Here is a 19316-nt window from a genome sequence, read left to right on the forward strand (position 1 = left end):
TCCCGTGACGCCTCGCGATTGTGACTTGAGGCGCTCATTGGTGGACGCAGCGCGGTGTCCGACGGGAGATGTAGTCTCCTGTGGCACTGGCGCGGTCTCCTGGGGCAACGGCACCCCGGGGCCTGTGCTTTGCGGCTGAAGCTAGGTGCTGTCGTATGTCAATGCGGGAAGAGGCCAGCGCAACTACTCAGGTGACCTAACAGTGAGCAGCTGGGTTCGCGGGGGACTGCGGGGAAAGAGGCGCCTTTCCCGCGCCTCAGTTTCCAAAACGGGTTTGGAGGGTGCCGGAGCTGATCCCATAGGGCTTGCTCATAAAAGCGAGGAAACTGAGTGGCGGCAGTGTGTAATGCTTAGTTCCTTTACTTTGTGTGTTTTGTTAGTCGTTTTAGACCGCATCTCTGGTAGCCCAGGCTGGCCTGGAGCTCCCTGTGTAGTCGAGGCTGGCTCCTCCTCTTTCTGCAGCACTTTCGAAGTGCTGAGATTGCGGTCATGCACCCCTGCGCTCATGAATATATAAAACTTTAAAAAAACTATATACAATAAAAGTTTTTACACTTATTTATTTGTTTGGTCAGAGGACAAATTGCAGGAATCAGTTCTCTTCTTCCACCATGTGGATTCTCCGAATAAACTCAGGTTGTTGTGGGCAAGGGCTGAGGCCTTCCCTCCCTGTTTTACAAGTTGAGTAATAGGTTACCTCTGCATTCCCTGCTCCCGTTCACATGGTAGTTCGTGGGCATCTGGGTTGTTTCCCAGTTTTGTGTTTTGTGAATGATCTATGAACATGTGCATACATTTCCATTTCGCTTGGACCCCTTTGGAGTGGCTTACGTAGTAACTCCAGGTTTATTGCCCTGCATCTTTTTCTTTCTTTCTTTCTTTCTTTCCTTTCTTTCTTTCTTTCTTTTCTTTCTCTCTCTCTCTCTCTCTCTCTCTCTCTCTCTCTCTCTCTCTCTCTCTCTCTCTCTCTCTCTCTCTCTCTCTCTCTTTACTTTATTATTGTGTGTGGAGACCAACCGTCTTCATAGTCTAGCAGGCAGTGTGATTTTCTGCCACATGGAAGCTTTGGAATGCAGGAGAGGTACATATGGGAATCTCATAAGCAACCAACCGTGCTGGGCCAGTGAGATGGCACATTGAAAAGGTGTGAGCTTAATTCCAGGAACACACATGTTAGAGGGGAGAACCAAATGTTCAGTTGTCTTCTGGCCTCCACAGGTGTGAACACACACACACACACACACACACACACACACACACACACACACAAAATGCAATCAAATGTTAAAAAATAAAAGAAAGAGGAGCTGGAGAGATGGCTCGGTGGTTAAGAGCCCCGGTTGCTCTTGTAGAGGACCTGGGTTCAATTCCGAGCACCCACATGGCAGCTCACAACAGTCTATAACTCCAGAGATCTGACACCGCTTCTAACCTCTGAGGGCTCCTGCATGAGTGAGGTGTACAAACACACACTCAAGCATGCACACATCCACATGATTTTTTTGTTGTTGTTTTGGCTTTTTTTTTTTTTTTTGGTTTTTCGAGACAGGGTTATTCTGTGTAGCTTTGCGCCTTTCCTGGAACTCACTCTGTAGACCAGGCTGGCCTCGAACTCACAGAAATCCACCTGGCTCTGCCTCCTGAGTGCTGAAATTAAAGGCATGCGCCACCACCGCCCGGCTTTTTTGGCTTTTTTGAGACACAGTCTCCTTACATAGCCCTGGCTGGGTGGACAAACCTTTGCTGGCTGGCCAAGAGGGAAAGATAACAGGTTTCTGAAGAAGAAAGAGCCGCCCACTGGAGCTAGTTATTCCCCTGGACCAGCGATGGGGAAAGAGAAGCAAGTTCTACAGCCAGGCTGGCCTTGAACCCATAGAGTGTGTGGCATCATAGGTGACTAAAAGAAAGGCTTTTAGCCAAATAGTGGTGGTGCACGCCTTTAATCTCAACACACGGGAGGCAGAGGCAGGTGGATCTCTGAGTTGGAGATCAGCCTGGTCTACAGAGTAAGTTCCAGGACAGCAAGGGCTACACAGAGAAACCCTGTCTTGAGAAAGCAGAACGGAAAAAAAAAAAGAAAAAAGAAAAAAGAAACAAAAAATAAATTAAATACTTTAAAAAAACTAAAAACATAATTCTTGGTTTTCCTAGAATGGCTTCCACAAGAAGACCCCTTGGCCCTCCCCGTGGTGTTTTTGACTTCAATGATATGTTCTTGGAGGACTCAAGGATGGAAGAGATAAGGAACATACAAGCCCGAAGTCTTGGCCAAGTAACGCCCGGGCAGAACAGAATTCTAAAGAGAAACCAAAGGATGGATGAGAAATACTTGATGCCCAAGGAGGAGGCCATGCCAGGGAAGGGGTCAAGGTTGGGCTTGAGGCCCCCCACGGTCTCCTCCAAGACCAGAGCCAATGAGGCCCTTAGGAAGGTGGCCCAGATTGAAACCAAGATCCAGAGTCGGAAGCAGGCGCCTGCGGCTTTGTCAGACACGGAGTCTGACTCGAAGGCCAGCGAGAGGCGTCTCCCGAAGGACACAGATACAGCGCCTGATCTTTCTTCTCAACATCCACACAGAACTTTCCAGAAACAAGCCTGTAAAACGCCCCCAGCAAAGAGCGATGGGCAAAGTGGGACAGGTAGCAGGTTTCTGAAGAAGAAGGAGCCGCCCACTGAAGCTAGGTCCCCGGTGCCCGCAGTGGAGACAGGGAAGCGCGTCCCACCACCCAGACAGAGAGAACCTGCTGGAAAACGCGATGCTCCCGACAGTGACGAAGAGGAAATGAAAGTGTTGCTCGCAAGCCTGATGGACTCTTCTAGAGAGAAAGAAACACACAGGAATCGGCAGTTCACTAGCACCAAAGTCAGCAGGAGCGATCATGGAAAACTGTCTTCGGTAAGGTTTTCTTTTGTTGGTTTGAGAGTTTTAGATTTTTTTGTGACTCTGGGGACAGAACCCAGGGCTACCTCAGAGACCCCTCCTTGGTGAATGTATGTGCGTCCGTATGTGTGTGTGATGCCCCACGTGTGCCCAGGTGCCTGCCGAGCTGGAGAGGGCTGTGATTCCCTGGAAGCAGAGTTAGAGAGTGTTGTGAGGCATGTGATGTGGGTGCTGAGAACCCAACTCAGGTCCGCTTCAAGAAAGGGCAGCAGGTGCTTTGTCCTGGTTGGTTTTGGTTGTCAGCTTGACACAACCAGAAGCCACCTGGGAAGAGGGAAGTCCAGTCAAAGGATCGCCCACATCAGATGAGCCTGCCGCCCTGTTTGTAAGAACTGTCTTGATTGTTTATTGATGTGGAGGGCTCAGCCCGCTGTGAACTGGTGGTGCCTGAGTGGCGCTGGGTTGTGTGAGAAAGCTGCCTGAGTACTAGCCAATGGGAGCAAGCTATTGTGTGGCACCATTGCCATGGAGATATGTAGACATCTCACCCCAGATAGGGAACCAGTGACAAACCAAAGTACAAACGGCACCTAAGTCCATCTTGGGGAACGAATACATTCACTGGGGACACTTACAGGAGCAGAGGTGACTGGAAGACAGTGATGACCAGAGCCCACCCCAGTGTGAGTGATAGCTCATGGTCGCAAATACAGATGCCGGGTGGCACTTTGGCCATTTGCACACATCATTTACCAAAGCCACAGCTCTAGATTTCCCCAAGCCTGACTCCCCTGGCCCCGGGTTTATGTAAGTTCAAAATAGCAGTTGTGAGGGTCCCCTGGGGAGGGGGGCCTTAAGTCCGGTCAGGAAGTTGTTCCTGCCTCTGGCTCGGCAGCTGACAGGCCTTGCCCTGCACTGCTGTCTTCGTCCTAAGCACGCCGGACCTCGGGCCGTGCCCCCCCAGCGCTGAGTACTGCCTTCTGCACTGCAAGAGTGAGCCTACATGGAGGGGCAGCTTTTTGGTTTTTGGTTTTTGGTTTTTTGACAGGGTCTGTATGTAGCCCTGTATGTCCTGCAATTAGCAATGGAGACCAGGCTGGCCTTAGACTCTAATAAGAGATCCACCTTCCTCTGCCCTCTGAGCACTGGGATTACAGGCGTGCATCTGGGCAGGCACACTTCTGGCTCAGTCCTAGCCTTACTTTTCCAAGTCCTGCAACCTAAGCATGTGACATCTTCAGCAGTACATTTCCCCTCCAGTCCTTCAGTGTCACCAGCAGCTACGACTGCTGTGTTAAGGGCCTTCCTAAGGGGTCACCTGCCCCAGGTGAGAGTTTTCACAAACTTATTGCTCTCACAAGGCCCCCTTGTTCACTCTGTTGCATCCACAGGCTCCGGCTGTCACAGAGTGTTTTCTCGGTCACCTTGTGGGCGTCAGACGTGACGTGCTGAAGCACTTTGGGAGTCCCCGGCATCTGCTCTGAGCAAGTGTCAGGTGACTGAAGATGCTTTTCACTCAGGGAGACACCGGAGCAGCTCAGCTTGGGAAGGGTCTAGCCACTGCTTTCTTACCGGCTGGCTCCTCCGGGACTCTTTCATAAGGCCTCCGTCTGTTTTGCTCACCCCGAGTGAGCTGGGTGGGAATGCCTCTAGCTGGGACCAACAGGGTGTAGTTGACCACCTCCCTGGCTGTACCTGCACTGGCCTCCTAGGCTGGGTGAAGAATACGCACCCAGGAGAGAAACTCGGACCCTGAGATCCTCCTGCCTCAGCCATGCCCAACCCCATCGTCATCTAAATGTGCACCTGTGTGTGAAACACATGTGCGGATGTGTGGAAGCCAAAGGTCAATCTTGGCTGTCTTTCCTCAGCCACTGTCCATCTTCCTTTTGAGATAAGGTCTCATTGGCCTGGGGCTCACTGCTGAGCCCAGGCTGGCTGGCCAGTGAGCCCCAGGGATCCGTCGGTGTGAGCCTTCCCAGCACTAGAATGAAAAGTGTGCACCTCCATACCACATTTCAGGGGTCAAATTCATGTCTTTGTGCTCGCATGGCAGATACTTTACTTAGTCACTGTCCCTTAGAGTACTTTTTTTTTCTTTAACATTTATGTATTTGAGAGAGAGAGAGAGAGAGAGAGAGAGAGAGAGAGAGAGAGAGAGAGAGAGAGAGAGACTGTGTGCATGCATACCCACTTGTGTGTACATGGAGCTGAGAGGACAACTTGCCAAGGTCAGTTCACTTCCCTCCACCACAGGGGTCCCAGGGATTGAACTCAAACCCTCAGACTCAGCAGCAAGAGCCTTTGCTCCCTGAATGAACCATCTTGCTGGCCGAGTCACCCACCCATCAGTGGCTCCATGGGATGGCAAGAGTTTATGTTGCTTAAGTTGGTAACTTCAGTCTTTTCACAAAAGTAGGATCAGACTCCAGCTCAGCCAGAGGTCCTGTCTCTGCCCAGTGTGGACCATTCCAGCACAAAGCCTTCGCGTCCCTCTCATCGGCTAGACTCCCCATGGACTCTCAATGCTGGAGACACAGCCTCCCTCACATCCTCGCCTTCCATCACAAATGACCTTTCAAAATCAGCATCTTCAAAGATGGGGTGCATCAAGCTGGCTTCCTGCCCCAGCAGGAGTGAGGTGGGAGCTTCAGAGGAGCCAGTCTCAGAAGCTACTGATGACAGTCTCCATGGTAACCCATCACTCTGGGGGGAAGGGTGAGGCTACCTTGAGTGTACCCAGTCTGCAGTTCCAGGGCACTGCTGTGGGCAGTGGGTGGGTGGGTGGCAAATCCCATCACACTGGCAGCAGGCCTGGGTGAACTGCCAGTCAGTTGAAAGTCTTCCTCTCAGTGCTACTGGAGCAGCCTGTGGAGACCAAGGCTGGCACGACACACATTCCTTGTTTGAGGGAGACGATAGCTTGCCTGGGTGCCTCCTTTGTCTTCCTCAGACCTCTACCACTGAGTGTTGAGAAGACAGGCATGTGCCACAGCCCTAGACCTGAGTCTGTTCTTTTCACATAGCCAAGCCTTGGTCAGAGAAAGGAAAACACACTCAAAGCTGTGGGTGGTGCTGAGGATGGTTTCGTAGCTAAGAGCACTGCTGCTCTGGCAGAGGACCCGGGGTCCGTTCCCAGCACCCATGTGGTGCCTCACAGCTGCCTGTAACTGCAGTTTCAGGGGATCTGATGCCCTCTTCTGGACTCTGGAGGCACTGCACACACATGCTGCGTACACAGACATGCAGACAAACACTCGTAAATAAATCTAAAGAAAAAAATTAAAAGTTATAGGTGTTGTTGAGCGTGGTGGTCCCCCATCTGTTATCCTAGCATGGGATGGGGAGGTAGGTCGAGACAGGAGGACCAGGGCTTCATGGTCATCTTCAGGTGCCTACTGAGTTTGATGTCCACATGGGTTATATGTGACTGCACTGGCCTCCTAGGCTGGGTGAAGAATATGCACCCAGGATCTGAGTGTTGAGATCCACGCCCTGGGTTATTTATTTAATCAGTTAATTTAGCAGTGCTGTACCTCTGAGCTACATCCCAGGCTGGATAATTCAGAGAACAGAGGCTGACCTGGAAGGGGGTTCTAGATCTCTGTGGACTGCATGGTGGGGGTGTCTTGCTGCTTTGTTGTTGGGTGGGATGAGGAAGAGCAGGAGATGGTTCTGTTGGGGGACCTTGAGGGACAGAACTGACATTTTAACAGATGGCTGTATTCTTCACATCACTGCACTAACTGGGTAGTTTTGTTCTTTGACATTCTTATACCCGTGTGCAGTGCATTCTGGGACTGTATCCCTTACTCATCAATCCCTCTCCCAGATTCATGACTTTGGGTTTGGGGTTTTTTGTTGCTTTTGGTTTTTTGAGACAGGGTCTCTCAACATAGCCTAGCTGTCCTAGAACTCACTATGTAGACCAGGCTGGCCTGGAACTCACAGAGATCTGCCTGCCTCAGTTTCCTGAGTGCTGGGATTAAAGGCGTGTGCCATCATACCTGGCTTCCTTTTCTTTCTTTAAAAGATTTACTTATTTATGCATTTTATGTATATGGGTGCATTGTCTGCATGTACGTTTGTATACCAGATCCCATTATAGATGGTTGTGAGCCACCATGTGGTTGCTGGGAATTGAACTCACTTCCTCTGGAAGAGCAGCCAGTACTCTTAACCACTGAGCATCTCTCCAGACCCTGGCTTCTTTTTCTTTATCGTGTGATGTGTGCGCGGAGCCCATGTCCATAGTGCCCATGGGGAGTTAAGGACAACTAGCAAGTTGGCTCTCTCCTTCCACCATATGGTCCCGGGGATTGAACTCAGGTCGCCAGGCTTTGCTGCAAGGGCCTTTACCCCGAGCCCTCTCACCCACAGTGCACTTACTTTTTAATTACAGATTTTAGAATTAATATTTTGTCCATTGATGATCTGGTTCTGGCTGATGGAGAGAAATCAGATGTGGAACAGAAAGTAAGTATAATGGAGTCATTTTATTGTATTAGTTTACTTTTTTAAAATTAAAGACAGGATCTCAGTATGTAGTCCTGATCAGCCCAGAGCTCCCTCTATCAACTGGACTGGCTACAAACTCACAGAGATCCTCCTGCCTCTGCCTCCCCAATGCTGGAGTTAAGGCAATATGCCGCACACATTTACTCGTGTGTGTGTGTGTGTGTGTGTGCGCGCGCGCGCGCTCTTGTACACCACAGCCCACACACGGGGCGGAGGATAAAGTTGCTCCTCTCCTTTCACCCTGTGAGTCCTGGGGACAAAACACAGACTTCCAGGGCCATCTCTCGCCTGGGCTATGGAAACAGCCCTTGTTTACTTTTCTTTGTGGTTTTGGGGTCAGAGCCAGGGTGTGGTCTGTGCTGGGCAAATGGTCTGCCTCTGCGCCACACCGGTGCCCCATGAGACATTTAAAGTACAGCAGTGTGCAGCTGGAATGTTCTGTGTAGGCGGTGGGGCTCGGCCACAGCAGTCCTGTCCTGTGATGCTGGCAACAGTTAGGGACCTGTTGGTTGAGTTTGGGACAACAGCATCTGTAGGGGTCGAGGCCACAGAGACTGGTCAGTGTCTTGCAGGAGTCACCAGTCCAAAGAATGGTCTGACTCTCCTGTCAGGAGTTCCACAGTTTAGCCAGTGGGTGGCGGTGGCACATGCCTTTAATCCCAGCACTCAACAGATCTCTCAGTTTGAGGCCAGCCTGGTCTACATGGTGAGTTCCAGGACAAGCCAGGGCTACACAGAGAAACCCTGTCTTAAAAAAAAAAAAAAAAAGCCAGGCGGTGGTCACGCACACCTTTAATCCCAGCACTCGGGAGGCAGAGGCAGGCGGATCTCTGTGAGTTCAAGGCCAGCCTGGTCTACAAAGTGAGTTCCAGGAAAGGCGCAAAGCTACACAGAGAAACCCTGTCTCGAAAAACCAAAAAAAAAAGAAAAGAAAGAAAGAGAGAAGGAGACACTAAGTCCTGAAGGGACCCCATGGGTTGGCAAGACTCTTAGCAGGTTTCAGTGCTTGCCTCCAAGCCTGAGTTCATTCTATAGAACTGTAGTTCCCACTGACTCCTACCTCTGTCCTCGAACGGTTACACATGCTTACATGCACACACACTAAATAACATGCATGCTCTCAAATGTGCACACACAGACTAACATGTGCACTCACTTGTATGTACATACTATATTATACATGTGTGCTCACATTTGCATACACTAACACATGCACTCGCATACACACACACACTAAATAAATGTATTATTAATGTTTGTAAGCAAATTGATCAAGCCAGCAACTCGGGAGGCAGAGGCAGGAGGATCTCTGTGAGTTTGAGGCTAGATTGGTCTACACAGTGAATTCCAAGATAGTTAGGGCTACATAGAGAGACTCTTTTTCAAAAAACAAAAAAGAAGTGATCAGAACCTTTTTTTTTTCCCCCTGAAACATGGTCTCACTATGTAACCCTTTCTGTCCTGGAACTAGCTCTATAGACCAGGCTGGCCTTAAACTCACAGAGATCCGCCTGCCTCTGCCTCCCGAGTGCTGGGATTAAAGGCGTGCGCCACCACTGCCCAGCTAGAACCCCTTTTACAGCTCTTACAGCCTTGGCTGAGTGGGATGCAGTCCTCAGCCACTTGTGGCCCCAGGCTCCTGTGACCATCTTGCCCTATCAGCTGTGGGTTTAGTAATACACAAGGGTGCACCTTTAAAGTTCATAGCACCCAGCTCTGAATGGTGGGTTCAGGCTGGAGGCAGGAGGGTCAGAAGTTCAAGGCCATGTTCTTTTCCATGGTGTCTTAGTTAACTGGTCTTGTGTCTGTGACAGGCAGCAAACAGCATCAGCTTAAGGGCTTTAAAGAAGGGCGTGAGGAGACACCATGACCACTGCAGCTCTTATAAAGGACAATGTTGAATTGGGGTCTTGCTTACAGTTTCAGGCTTACTTACATTATCATCATGGTGGGAAGCATGGCAGCATGCAGGCAGGTGCTAGAGAGGTACATCCAGATCCATAGGCAGAGAGAGAGAGAGAGAGAGAGAGAGAGAGAGAGAGAGAGAGAGAGAGAGAGAGAGAGAGAGAGAGAGACTCTCCGGGGTGGACTTTTAAAACCTCACAGCTCACACTTCCTCTAACAAGGCCACACCTCTTAATCCTTACAATCCTTTCAAATATTGCCACTCCCTGGTGACTAACCATTCAAATAGATGAGCCTGTGAGGCTGTTCTTATTCAAACCACTACACTAGAAAGAAACCCAAAAGCTAGCCAGATGTGCTCCTTCATACCTGTAATCCCTGTACTTGGGAAGCTACGGCAGTGGGATTGCTGTGAGTTTGAGGCCATATTGATGTACATTCTAGGCTAGTCTGAACTACCTAGAATGAGTCCCGTCCTTGTCCTTAGCCTGCAGAAGAAGAAAGAAGCCTTGTGTGAAGTGCTTTGTGGTTCCTGGCACTGGGCTTCAGTGCAGTGGAGTAGCATGTGCTAAGCATGCACAAGGCCCCGGGCTCCATCCCCAGCCGCCTGCCTCCCCCAGACAACATGGAGGTGCCCTGTTGGCACATATAGGGCATGTTTGTTTTGTTTTCTGAGACAAGGTTTCTCCATATAACAGTCCTGGCTGTCCTGGAACTCGCTCTGTAGCCCTGGCTGGCCTCAAACTCACAGAGATCCACCTGCCTCTGCCTCCTGATTGCTGGGATTAAAGGTGGGTACCACCGCCTTAAATGGGTATTTTTTTTGAGTATTTTTGGGATTTTTTAAAATTAGTTTATTTTTTAAATTATACCCATGATATTCATTAATTACACTCATGATATTAATTACATTTGTGGTATTCATTGATTACATTCTCAGTATTCATTTAATAAAATAATTGTATTTATGGTATTTATTAATTACATTAATTGTATTGACTTATTACATTCATGATATTATGTCCTGATACTACTGTCCATTTGTGGGGTTTTTCCATCATACAAAACAGAGATTCTGGGCTGGAGAGACGGCTCAGCGGTTAAGAGCACTGGCTGTTGTTCTTCCAGAGGTCCTGAGTTCAATTCCCAGCAACCACATGGTGGCTCCCAACCATCTGTAGTGAGATCTGGCGCCCTCTTCTGGCCTGCAGGCAGAACACTGTACACATAACAAATAAAATCTTTAAAAAAAAAAAACAGAGATTCTGTACTTAGGAAATCATTGTTCTGTTTTTAATGTAAAAACATTTTATGTATAACTGCAGGAGAAATAATACACAGATAGCTTGAACATAAAAACATGTTATAATTTAAAAGTTCAGGGTTATTTTAAACAGTAAAATATTTTCTCTGTAGAAAATAGTATAAATGATAACATTTCCCAATAAGCCCTTTTTTTTTTTTTTTTTTTTTTTTGGTTTTTCGAGACAGAGTTTCTCTGTGTAGCTTTGCGCCTTTTCTGGAACTCACTTGGTAGCCCAGGCTGGCCTCGAACTCACAGAGATCCGCCTGCCTCTGCCTCCCGAGTGCTGGGATTAAAGGCGTGCGCCACCACCGCCCGGCATATTTTACTTTTTAATTATGTGTTTCTGGAAGTACATGCATGTGGGTGCAGTGCCCACACAGGCCAGAAGAGGGCATCAGATCCCCTGGGAAGAGCAGCCAGTGCTCTTAATCACTGAGTCTTCTCTCCAGTCCCCGCCCCCCCCCTTTGTTGTGTGTGTGTGTGTGTGTGTGTGTGTGTGTGTGTGTGTGTACACCCATGCACATGTGTGAGTCAAGACCAAGGACAACTTGTGGGAGTCTGCTCTTCACCCTCGTGTGGTCCAAGGGATCTCACTCAGGTTGTGAGGCTTGGCATGGACTGCCTTTTCCTGCTCAGCCATCTCTCCAGCCCACAGAGACATATTTTTAATTCTTTTCTTTCGGGAGGTCAGGAGGACAGGGTCTCACTCTGTAGCCTAGCATGACCTTAGACTAGGCAGTCCTCCTGCTTCTGTGTTCCCAGTGGTCACGTTACAAGCACGATATACCACAGCTGTTTTGATTTTTACTTTTGGTTTTCTGACATGACAGGATCTCATGTAGCCCAGGCTGGCCTCCAACTCACTCTGTAGCTAAGGCTGGTCTTGAACTCCTGATCCTTCTGCCCCTGCCTCCAAGTGCTGGAATAAAAGGTGTGGATTACTTTGAGTTTCTGAGAGAGGGTCTTGCTATATAGCCCAGGCTAGCCTAGAATTTGCAGACCCCTCCTGGGGTCACAGATGTATGCTGCTCTGCCTGGCTGAAGGGGCATTATTTCAGCTTTCTAAAATCCCCTCTGGTTCTGCTGCCATTGCTCTTTTTAGGAGGAAGGTTCTGGAAGGGAAGGGATGTCAGGCAGAAGCTCTCCACCCACGTCACCCACTCCACTGGAAGAACAGAGGGCTACCCAGCCCAAGAGCTCTGCGTTTCAGGGCACAGGCAGCATGGTTGCAGATGAAGAGGGCCTCACCACTGAGGTCTCGGAGCACCTGGCTGACGGCTCCGCCGAAGCTGTCCCGTCTCACAGTGTGTCCCGTGTGCGGTCCGTGGAGACCCCCACCGCACTCACGGCCAGCCCGGCTTACTCTGAGGATTTTGAGCAGTCCTCTGGTCTCTTGGCCTCGGAGGCATCACTGGACAGGACACTGGACACTTTATCGCAGTTTTCTTCCAGTCGGCGGACAGATCTCCTTCCCAGACAATCCCTATCAAGGACAAAGTGGGGCGAAGGTGTGACCAGAGTCGTGAAGGAGACAGCTGTGCAGACTCTCGACCCTGCTTTTGCCTACCAGTGGAGCAAGGGTGAGCGAGGGCCTGTGGGAACCTGGGCTCCTATCGGGGACTATGGGGGTCCAACCCTCGCTAGTCCCCTCCCAGGGTCCAGGAAGAATCTACAACCAGCTGATAAGTAATCTTTGAAGAAAGGAAATGAATCTATGTACACAAAACTCCTTAGTCCATACACTTTATTATTCTGTCAGTTCTCTCTACAAACTTATACTCTGCTCTCATTTTTAGCTCCTTTCTTGCCCAATTTCTCTTTACATATCTACTGTCCCCTCTAGGTTCTATCTTAATTTCTTCATCTTAGTTCTGCCCCATCTAGGTTCTCCTCCATCTAGTTCTTTCCCATCTCAGCTCCTCTCCCATCTCCTTCTCTCTCATCTGGCTCTTCCTCATCTTGTTCTTCCCCATCTGGCTCTTCCTCATCTTCCATCTCGTTCCTCTAGTCCTCTCTTCTAGCCCTTCAATCTAGTTCTTCCCCATCTCAGTTTGTTCCTCTCAAGTTCTTACCCATCTAGTTCTTCCATTCTCTTTTCTCTTCTCGGTCCTGTGTCCTGGAAGTCCCGGTATATAAAAGGAGGGTCCGAGCTAAATTGTGTAAAGCTATTACTTAACATCCACCTGACCTAGGTGGTGTCCCCTTGTGGAATTCACCTTAAGTCAGGTTACTAGCATGTGAACTGTTATCACTGTTAGTCCTTGAAAGTGGCTAAGGGAGATCCCTGATTCCAGAGGAAGCCTTTCCTGAGGCTGTTCTCCAAAGTCCTGGAATGTGTATGTCCAGAGAGTGATCAGCCCACACTGTTAGCCCTTCTTAGGGAAAAGTCAGTTGGGAAAACTGTGAAGGCACACATGATTTTCATAACAGAAGACAGCTGATATATAACAAGCCAAATAACACCAAAAACTCCTTGGAATTTGGCTTCCTCTGGAGGAATTCCCTGATCCCTCCAGGTAGTGACTCTGCCATAACCAGCTGAGTTCTTATGATGTATTCCTGCAGCCCACAGCAGGCTCTTGTCATTAACCAGCTTTGGGGGGATCTTGATGAAGTTTCCATACCCTGATATTAAGACTCTCTGCCAATGCAGTAAATCTAATCAGACTGAATCAAACCGAATTAAGGAAAAGTCCAGGTTTAATGAGTGAAACACTCCCGGATGATTTTGCAGTCCCCAAAGAGGAGATGGGGAGAAGAGACCGATTCTCTAGGGGGCAGTTTAAATACCCTGTAGGAGTGGTGTTGAGCATCTCTCGGGGAGGAGCTGCCGTTTGGTGGGTTTTCTGAGATGAGGCAGGGTTTGGAGAGAAAGAGATGGGGAAGGGAACGCTGAGGTAGATCTTCCACCTCAACGCTTGGCACCCTGTTTCTTCTTCCCAGGACAAGGGAGTGGCAGCTAGGGTGTTTCTGGTAGCCTCCCAGCTCTGAAACATATTTCAGAACTAAGACGAAGGCCTGTTCAGACCCTGGGAAGACAGTGAAGTCTGTTTACATCCAGGATGCCACCACTGGGGCAGATGGCTCCTGGTGCCCAGAAGCCTGCTTTGGGGGAGGGGACAGAGGATACCAGCCCACCAGCCTGGCTGCAAGCCCCTGCACCCAGGTCCTCACCAGGTGCGATCCAGACTGCACAGTTTCCAAGGTCACGTGTCTGACCTTAGTGGCCAGTGTATTCTGAAAGCAGCTCCTATCATGCCCACTGGGACTTCCAGATGTTTCTCTCCTTCCCAGCTGTGGTCTCAGGCTCCTCCGTTCTTTCCTGACATTGCTCTAGACCTTTTTCCTAGTCAGCTGCAGGCAGGGTGGCTGTGCTGCTCCTCCTTCCCCCTCCGCTGAGGAGGGGCGCACTTCTCACTTGATGGTTTTGAATTTGGGGCCACACTGTATATTAGCCTTGCTTGACCTTGTTGTGGTTGGGGGTCTTCACCTGTTCTTCAGAGAGGAAGGAGCCTTGGTGGCCAATTGAGGCCACTGGAAGGTGCTAAGCCTCTTCCTTGCTCTGACACAAACACACACACACGTACACACACACACACATAGGAAAAGTGGACAAAAACAACACAAAACTGTCTGTGTACATGTGGTCCTGGATGCCAAGGGGATGAGGCAGGAGGATTTCTGGAGCCCAGAAGCTCAAAGCAAACCTGGGTACTATGGCTTCCAGACCCGTTTCCAACCAACCAATAAGCAATCCAGAAGGAGACAGACAGGCGCCTGCAGCTCAGTTCATTGTCATCCTAGAGCCCTTGTACCACACTCAACAGCTTGTCTTTTGTCTTTGTCTTGGGCCAGCTGGTGGTATGGCGGCCATCGGCCCCACCCTCGGAGGCGCCTACGTGGACCCAGCACCCATCGCCAGTCACATTGTCAGTGCGGACGCTATAGAAGGTAACGGACAGCTGGGGCCTCACCCCTTCCCTACAGTGCCCAGCCATTCCTGAGGCACAGGGCAGCGCTCTCGAGAGTTGGCTACAATTGAGGAGTCCCTGGGAGGGATGTTGTCAGCAGCTGATAGGATCTTGTTGGACAGCCTAAGGGTGGCTGGGACCTTTTCATCTCTGGTAAAGGGACACCTAGGTTTAACCAAACCCAGGAGTCCAGAAGTAATTCCCAGGGACTGGTGGTCAGCTCATCAGAGAAGCCTTGAGTCCATCCTGGCCCTGCCATTACTTTGGCAATACTAAGCCTGTAATCAAAGCTACTTGGGCAGCTGAGGCAGGAGGATCATTTGAATGGAGTTTATTGAAACCCCATCTCTTAAAAACAAACAAACAAAAACAAACAAACAAAAAACCATCCAAAGAACATTTTGTCTTCGAGGGTGGAACGGGGTAGGGGGTGGAGGGGTAGGGTTTTAGCACATAGCCCAGGCTGGTTTGGAGCTCGACTCTAGCGCCTCATACTCCTGCTTGGATGACAGACATGTGACACCATGCCCAGCTAAAGAGAAGATTTTTCTTGACCTTTAGTGGAGCTAACGTGTGGTGGCTGTGTGTGTGCTGTGAGGGGCAGATTGGCCAGAAAGCAGCAGGTCTGCCGGAGTCTGGACTCCATGGGGAGGGAGGCGTGGGCTGCACAGGTGGCATCTGCAGGATCCACGTGGCACTGGAGAGCCACTGAGTGACATGGGGTGGTACAGCCCTGACAGCCTACAGCCCTGCGGTGTTGGTGCTGAATGACATGCTGAAGCAGCAGCTGAGCCTGACGCAGCAGTTCATCGAGGCCAGTCGCCATCTGCACGTGTCCCTCCTGCAGTCCCTGGATGGGGACTCATTTCACTACCACACCCTGGAGGAAACCAAAGAGGTAACTGTGCGGGGAGTCATGTCAGAGATGACCTGAGGCTAGCGACGGGCCTGGGGGTGCCTGTACTCTCAGGCTGGGGCCCCACAGACACCTCACTCTGGACACCATGTCAGGGACGGGTCCTGTGCCCTTCCAGACCAGACAGGCTGCAGCTGCTTGTCTCTTGGGCTAATCAGGAGAGCACCCTCCCCACTCATCTTTCTTCCCTTTCTTATTTTAATGGAGACAGGGTTTCTCTGTGAGCCCTGGCTGTCCTGGAATTCACTCTGTAGAGTGCTGGGATTAAAGGTGTGCACCACCACCACTCAGCTGACCCTATTTTTAAGCATGTAAATTGCTGCATATACGTATGAATGTATGTGCACACCACGTGTGCCTGGTGCCTGAGGATCTCAGAAGGACATCAAATCCCCTGGAACTAGAATTACAGGCAGTTGTGAGCCGCCATTGGGTGTTGGGAACCAAACCCAGGTCCTTTGCAAAGAGAAGCCAGTGCTCTCGGCCCGAGCCATCCGTCTTTTCATTTTTTGATATAGGGTCTCACTCTTGTAGCCTAGGCTGGCCTCAGACCAATGGCACGCCTCCTGCCTCAGCCTCCCTCCAAAGTGCTGATGGCAGCATACCCACCGTACGTACCCAGCTCATTTTGTTCAAAGGACAGCTGACAGGAGTTGAGTCTCTCCTTCCATCCAGTCCTGGGGTTGAGGGCAGATTATCAGGCTTAGCAGCAGGTACTCTGACCCCACTTAGCCATCTTGCAGGTTCCACATACTTTTTGATGGGTCTTGCTTCATAGCCCAGGCTGACCCAGAACTTTACATTCCCTGGTCTCAGCCCCCTAAATGCTAGGATCACAGGTGGGCCAGCACCACACCAGTTCACAGTGAGATGTTTGATACAGCATCTCAGCTTCTTGACCCAGCCTGACCATGTCACCCAGAACCCAGTGTGGCTCTTCACTCCAGGACATCTGGAGTGTAGCCCCTCGGGGTCCAGCACCAGTCTCCATCCTGTGTCCCGCAGTACATTAGGTGTCACAGGCCTGCACCCTTGACCATGGAGGCTGCCCTTCAGGAGGTGAAGGAGGAGCTTCAAGTCCCAGCAGGTGAGGCTTAACTCTGTCCACCTCATTCCTGTGGGGGCAGGTGAGGTTGGGGATCCCCCGGATAATCCCTGCTCAGTAACAACCACACATGGATTCTAAAGCCTCCATCTGCCCAGCCAGCTGCTCTGCAGACACATCGTGAGGACAGCTGAGGACCTGCCACAGGCCACTCACAGCAGGATGGAGCCATGAGTCAGCCAAGAGACAGCACATGCCAGGCATCTGGATCATCCAAGAGGGGACCAGCTGCCCCATGGGGAACATTCCATACCAGGTGCTGAGACAGGTCTGAGCTTGTCTGTCACAGCCAACATCCACCCCAGAGCAGCCTGCACCATGCCGTGTGCACCCACAGTGGGACGAAATGATCTTTTACAAAAGGCTTTATTTGAAGGCAAAACAGTAAAATCCACAATCAGTTGTTAACAGCACATGTGTCTGCTTGTTTATCCCGAGTCAGACACGTCTGCACACGTCACAGCTATGGGAAATCTAAAACAAAAATCAAGTGTCTCATGTGGTGTTGAGAAGTTGTAGAGGGCTCTGCATTTTATTGAAAAGAACATTTCAAAAGTCTCTGTACAAATAACTGGCTGCTGCAGCCCCAGGATGCTCCCAGGCCTCGCCTCCCTCCCTCCCTCTCTCTGGGAATGGCTGGGGTGCGCAAATTGAACAGCACAGGAGGTGCTGCCTGGCTGGCACCCCACACCCCATAGCACCCCATACTCTGGGGTGCTCCTCGCTGGTGTTGGGCTTCCCAGGCGGGAGCTGCAAGCTGAGGCGCTGCACAGGGCGGAAGGGCTCTGGAGGCCGTCTTTTCCTGACCCGAGAGGCTCAGCCCTGTCTCCTCAGAAGCTGTGTCCAGGTAGTAGCAAACAGCTAACATTTGAGGAAAGGGATAAAAACACAGCTAAACGATGAACTGAGGAGTCAGGGGTCTCTGTTTTTCCTAACACAAAACCAGGTGGAACCAAAATGAAATTCCTCCTGACCTCTGCAGCTCAGAAGCCAGGCTTTTTCACTACCTGGCTCCTAGCTGCACAGCACTGTGGGGGGGACTTGGGTTCTGGGCTGGGGTGGGGTGGTCTTGGTTTTGAGCTTTGCTATCCTGGCACTGAGAGGCCGAGGTATCTGCAGCGACTCCTCCAGGGCATGCGCAAGTCAAGCCCGAGCCCCTTCCACACCGAGCAGCGCCTGCCCGAGGTCTGCATCAGTCTTCTTTCTCTTCCTTTCGCGCCCCAAACGTGGAGACTGTATAAGAACAGGGCTGTCACTCCCAGCTTTCCAGCACAAAGCTATGTCCACCCTGCCCACCCACGCCATTACTCACATTCATCGCGGGCCTTCATTCGGGCAATGAAAGAGTAGCTCTTGTTGCGGCGGTAATTCTCGTAAGGGTCGTCCAAGGCCACGCCCACGCCCTTGTACTGGTCCCACTTATCCCGGACATCGCCACCCTTAATGGGGTCCTGGATGCCCTGCTCCTTTGCTCCGAGGCCACCAGACCCACTCCAACCTTCAGAGAGTAAAGAACGTGCACATGGCAAGGCTGTCACCATGTCCCCACGGAGTGGCCACTGAACCCCAGCAGAATCCCATCATGTGGTCATGCAGGAAGCTGGCACTGGCCCAGGTACTCACCCATCTTCACCAGCATCTGATGGCCTTTGTTCTCTTCTCCGAGTCTTGAGTCTGGGATGGGAGGTGCTGAATTAGAACCCAGGCCAGCTGCAGAGCTGGAATGAAGAGAGCCATGTGGTAAGCTGGTGACCCCCACAATGGGCCTTAGAGCACCAAGAGCAGCCAGTGAAGCATGGTAGGAGAGGGCCTGTGGGCTAGCCCAGTTGGTCCGAGTGATGCCACCTGCCCCTTAGCAACAGGGGCGCCTCTGAATGCCCCACACCAGTGGCTTACGGTGGGGTGGGGCTCCTGGACCTGGAGCGGCGCCGCCTCCCAGGGGAGTATGACTTGGACCTGGATCTAGACCTGGATCTCGAGCGGCTTCTGGAGGAGCGTGACCGGCTGCGGCTTCTGTGGGGACAGTGGGATGATGTGGGTGGTAGGAGCAGTGTACAATGAGCTTCCTGATGCCCCCACATGCCTACCTGGACCTGGAGCGTGAGGAGGAGCGGGACCGGGACCGGGACCGGGAGCGTGAGGAGGAGCGTGAAGACTTCGAGGAGCGTGAGCTGGAGCGCGATGATGAGCGGCCTCGGCTCTTGGACCTGCTGCGTGACCTGGAGGGGCCACTGCAGGGGAAATGCCACAGTGAGGACGGCCAGTTAGGACACTGCACACCACGGGGCTGGCCCCATGACACCCACCCTGCTCACCTGTTCCTTTTCTCCTGGCCCTTGCGCCGCCGCGCCCGCATCTTGGCTCGGAAGAACTCATAGAGGCCATTCTGCTCCCAGCCCTCGCTGTAAGACAAGGTCCCCATGAGAGACCTGGGACAGCCTCCCAAGGGCCATAATGGCCAGGAGGGAGCTGACCAGGAGGCAGCTGCCTCGTGCCCAGACCTCCTTCCCACTGGGAGGACCTGCTGGGCAACCGAATCCCTGGTGACCTCACAAATACACCCACTGCTGTTCTTAGTGGCTGCGGGGCCAAGGTTGGATGGCCCAAGGCCTGTGCTCCATGCCGTGTCTGAGACCAATGCAGAGTGTTGTGGAGGAACCAGCTCCTCACCTGCAAGGTGGACTAGGAGGGCGGGGCTCAGCCAGGCCTGGGGC

The 19316-nt window shown here is 51.3% G+C and overlaps 2 protein-coding genes across 10 annotated transcripts in view; one reads left to right on the top strand and one right to left on the bottom strand.

Moving 5' to 3' along the window:
- Positions 1-67: 67 nt before the first annotated feature.
- CUNH19orf44 (chromosome unknown C19orf44 homolog) lies at positions 68-17015 on the top strand. Of its 8 annotated transcripts, none has more exons than XR_008221492.1 (9): positions 68-191; positions 2152-2896; positions 5301-5574; positions 7284-7357; positions 11713-12190; positions 14466-14561; positions 15313-15479; positions 16445-16584; positions 16705-16746. XR_008221492.1 is itself a non-coding variant. In XM_052752478.1 (9 exons), the coding sequence occupies exons 2-9, from the start codon at positions 2153-2155 to the stop codon at positions 16681-16683; spliced, it is 1938 nt and encodes a 645-aa protein (XP_052608438.1). In that variant the 5' UTR covers positions 69-191; position 2152; the 3' UTR covers positions 16684-17015. The 8 variants fall into 8 exon arrangements, 5 of the variants coding, with proteins under 5 accessions (XP_052608438.1, XP_052608435.1, XP_052608437.1 ...); XR_008221491.1 differs by having other exon boundaries at positions 16701-16742; XR_008221490.1 differs by having other exon boundaries at positions 16686-16727.
- The window catches only part of Cherp (calcium homeostasis endoplasmic reticulum protein), a 14294-nt gene continuing 11927 nt past the window's right edge, over positions 16950-19316 (bottom strand). For both annotated transcript variants that reach the window (XM_052752474.1, XM_052752473.1), the window contains exons 13-18: positions 18918-19004; positions 18690-18833; positions 18499-18615; positions 18226-18320; positions 17915-18100; positions 16950-17835 (exon numbers count right to left, since the gene is read on the bottom strand). In XM_052752474.1, the coding sequence (XP_052608434.1) occupies positions 17795-17835; positions 17915-18100; positions 18226-18320; positions 18499-18615; positions 18690-18833; positions 18918-19004 (670 nt within the window). In that variant the 3' untranslated portion in view covers positions 16950-17794. The remainder of the gene's footprint in view (positions 17836-17914; positions 18101-18225; positions 18321-18498; positions 18616-18689; positions 18834-18917; positions 19005-19316) is intronic.

This window comes from Peromyscus californicus, unplaced genomic scaffold (genome assembly GCF_007827085.1).
Source record: "Peromyscus californicus insignis strain IS unplaced genomic scaffold, ASM782708v3 Scaffold_23__1_contigs__length_62951481, whole genome shotgun sequence".
Classification (NCBI taxonomy): Eukaryota; Metazoa; Chordata; class Mammalia; order Rodentia; family Cricetidae; genus Peromyscus; species Peromyscus californicus.

Coding starts and splice junctions, on each gene's coding strand:
- CUNH19orf44 (XM_052752475.1), top strand. CDS start 2,153: ATGGCTTCCACAAGAAGACCCCTTGGCCCTCCCCGTGGTGTTTTTGAC. Junction 7,358..11,712: donor AATCAGATGTGGAACAGAAA/GTAAGTATAATG, acceptor TGCTCTTTTTAG/GAGGAAGGTTCTGGAAGGGA. Junction 12,191..14,465: donor TGCCTACCAGTGGAGCAAGG/GTGAGCGAGGGC, acceptor GTCTTGGGCCAG/CTGGTGGTATGGCGGCCATC.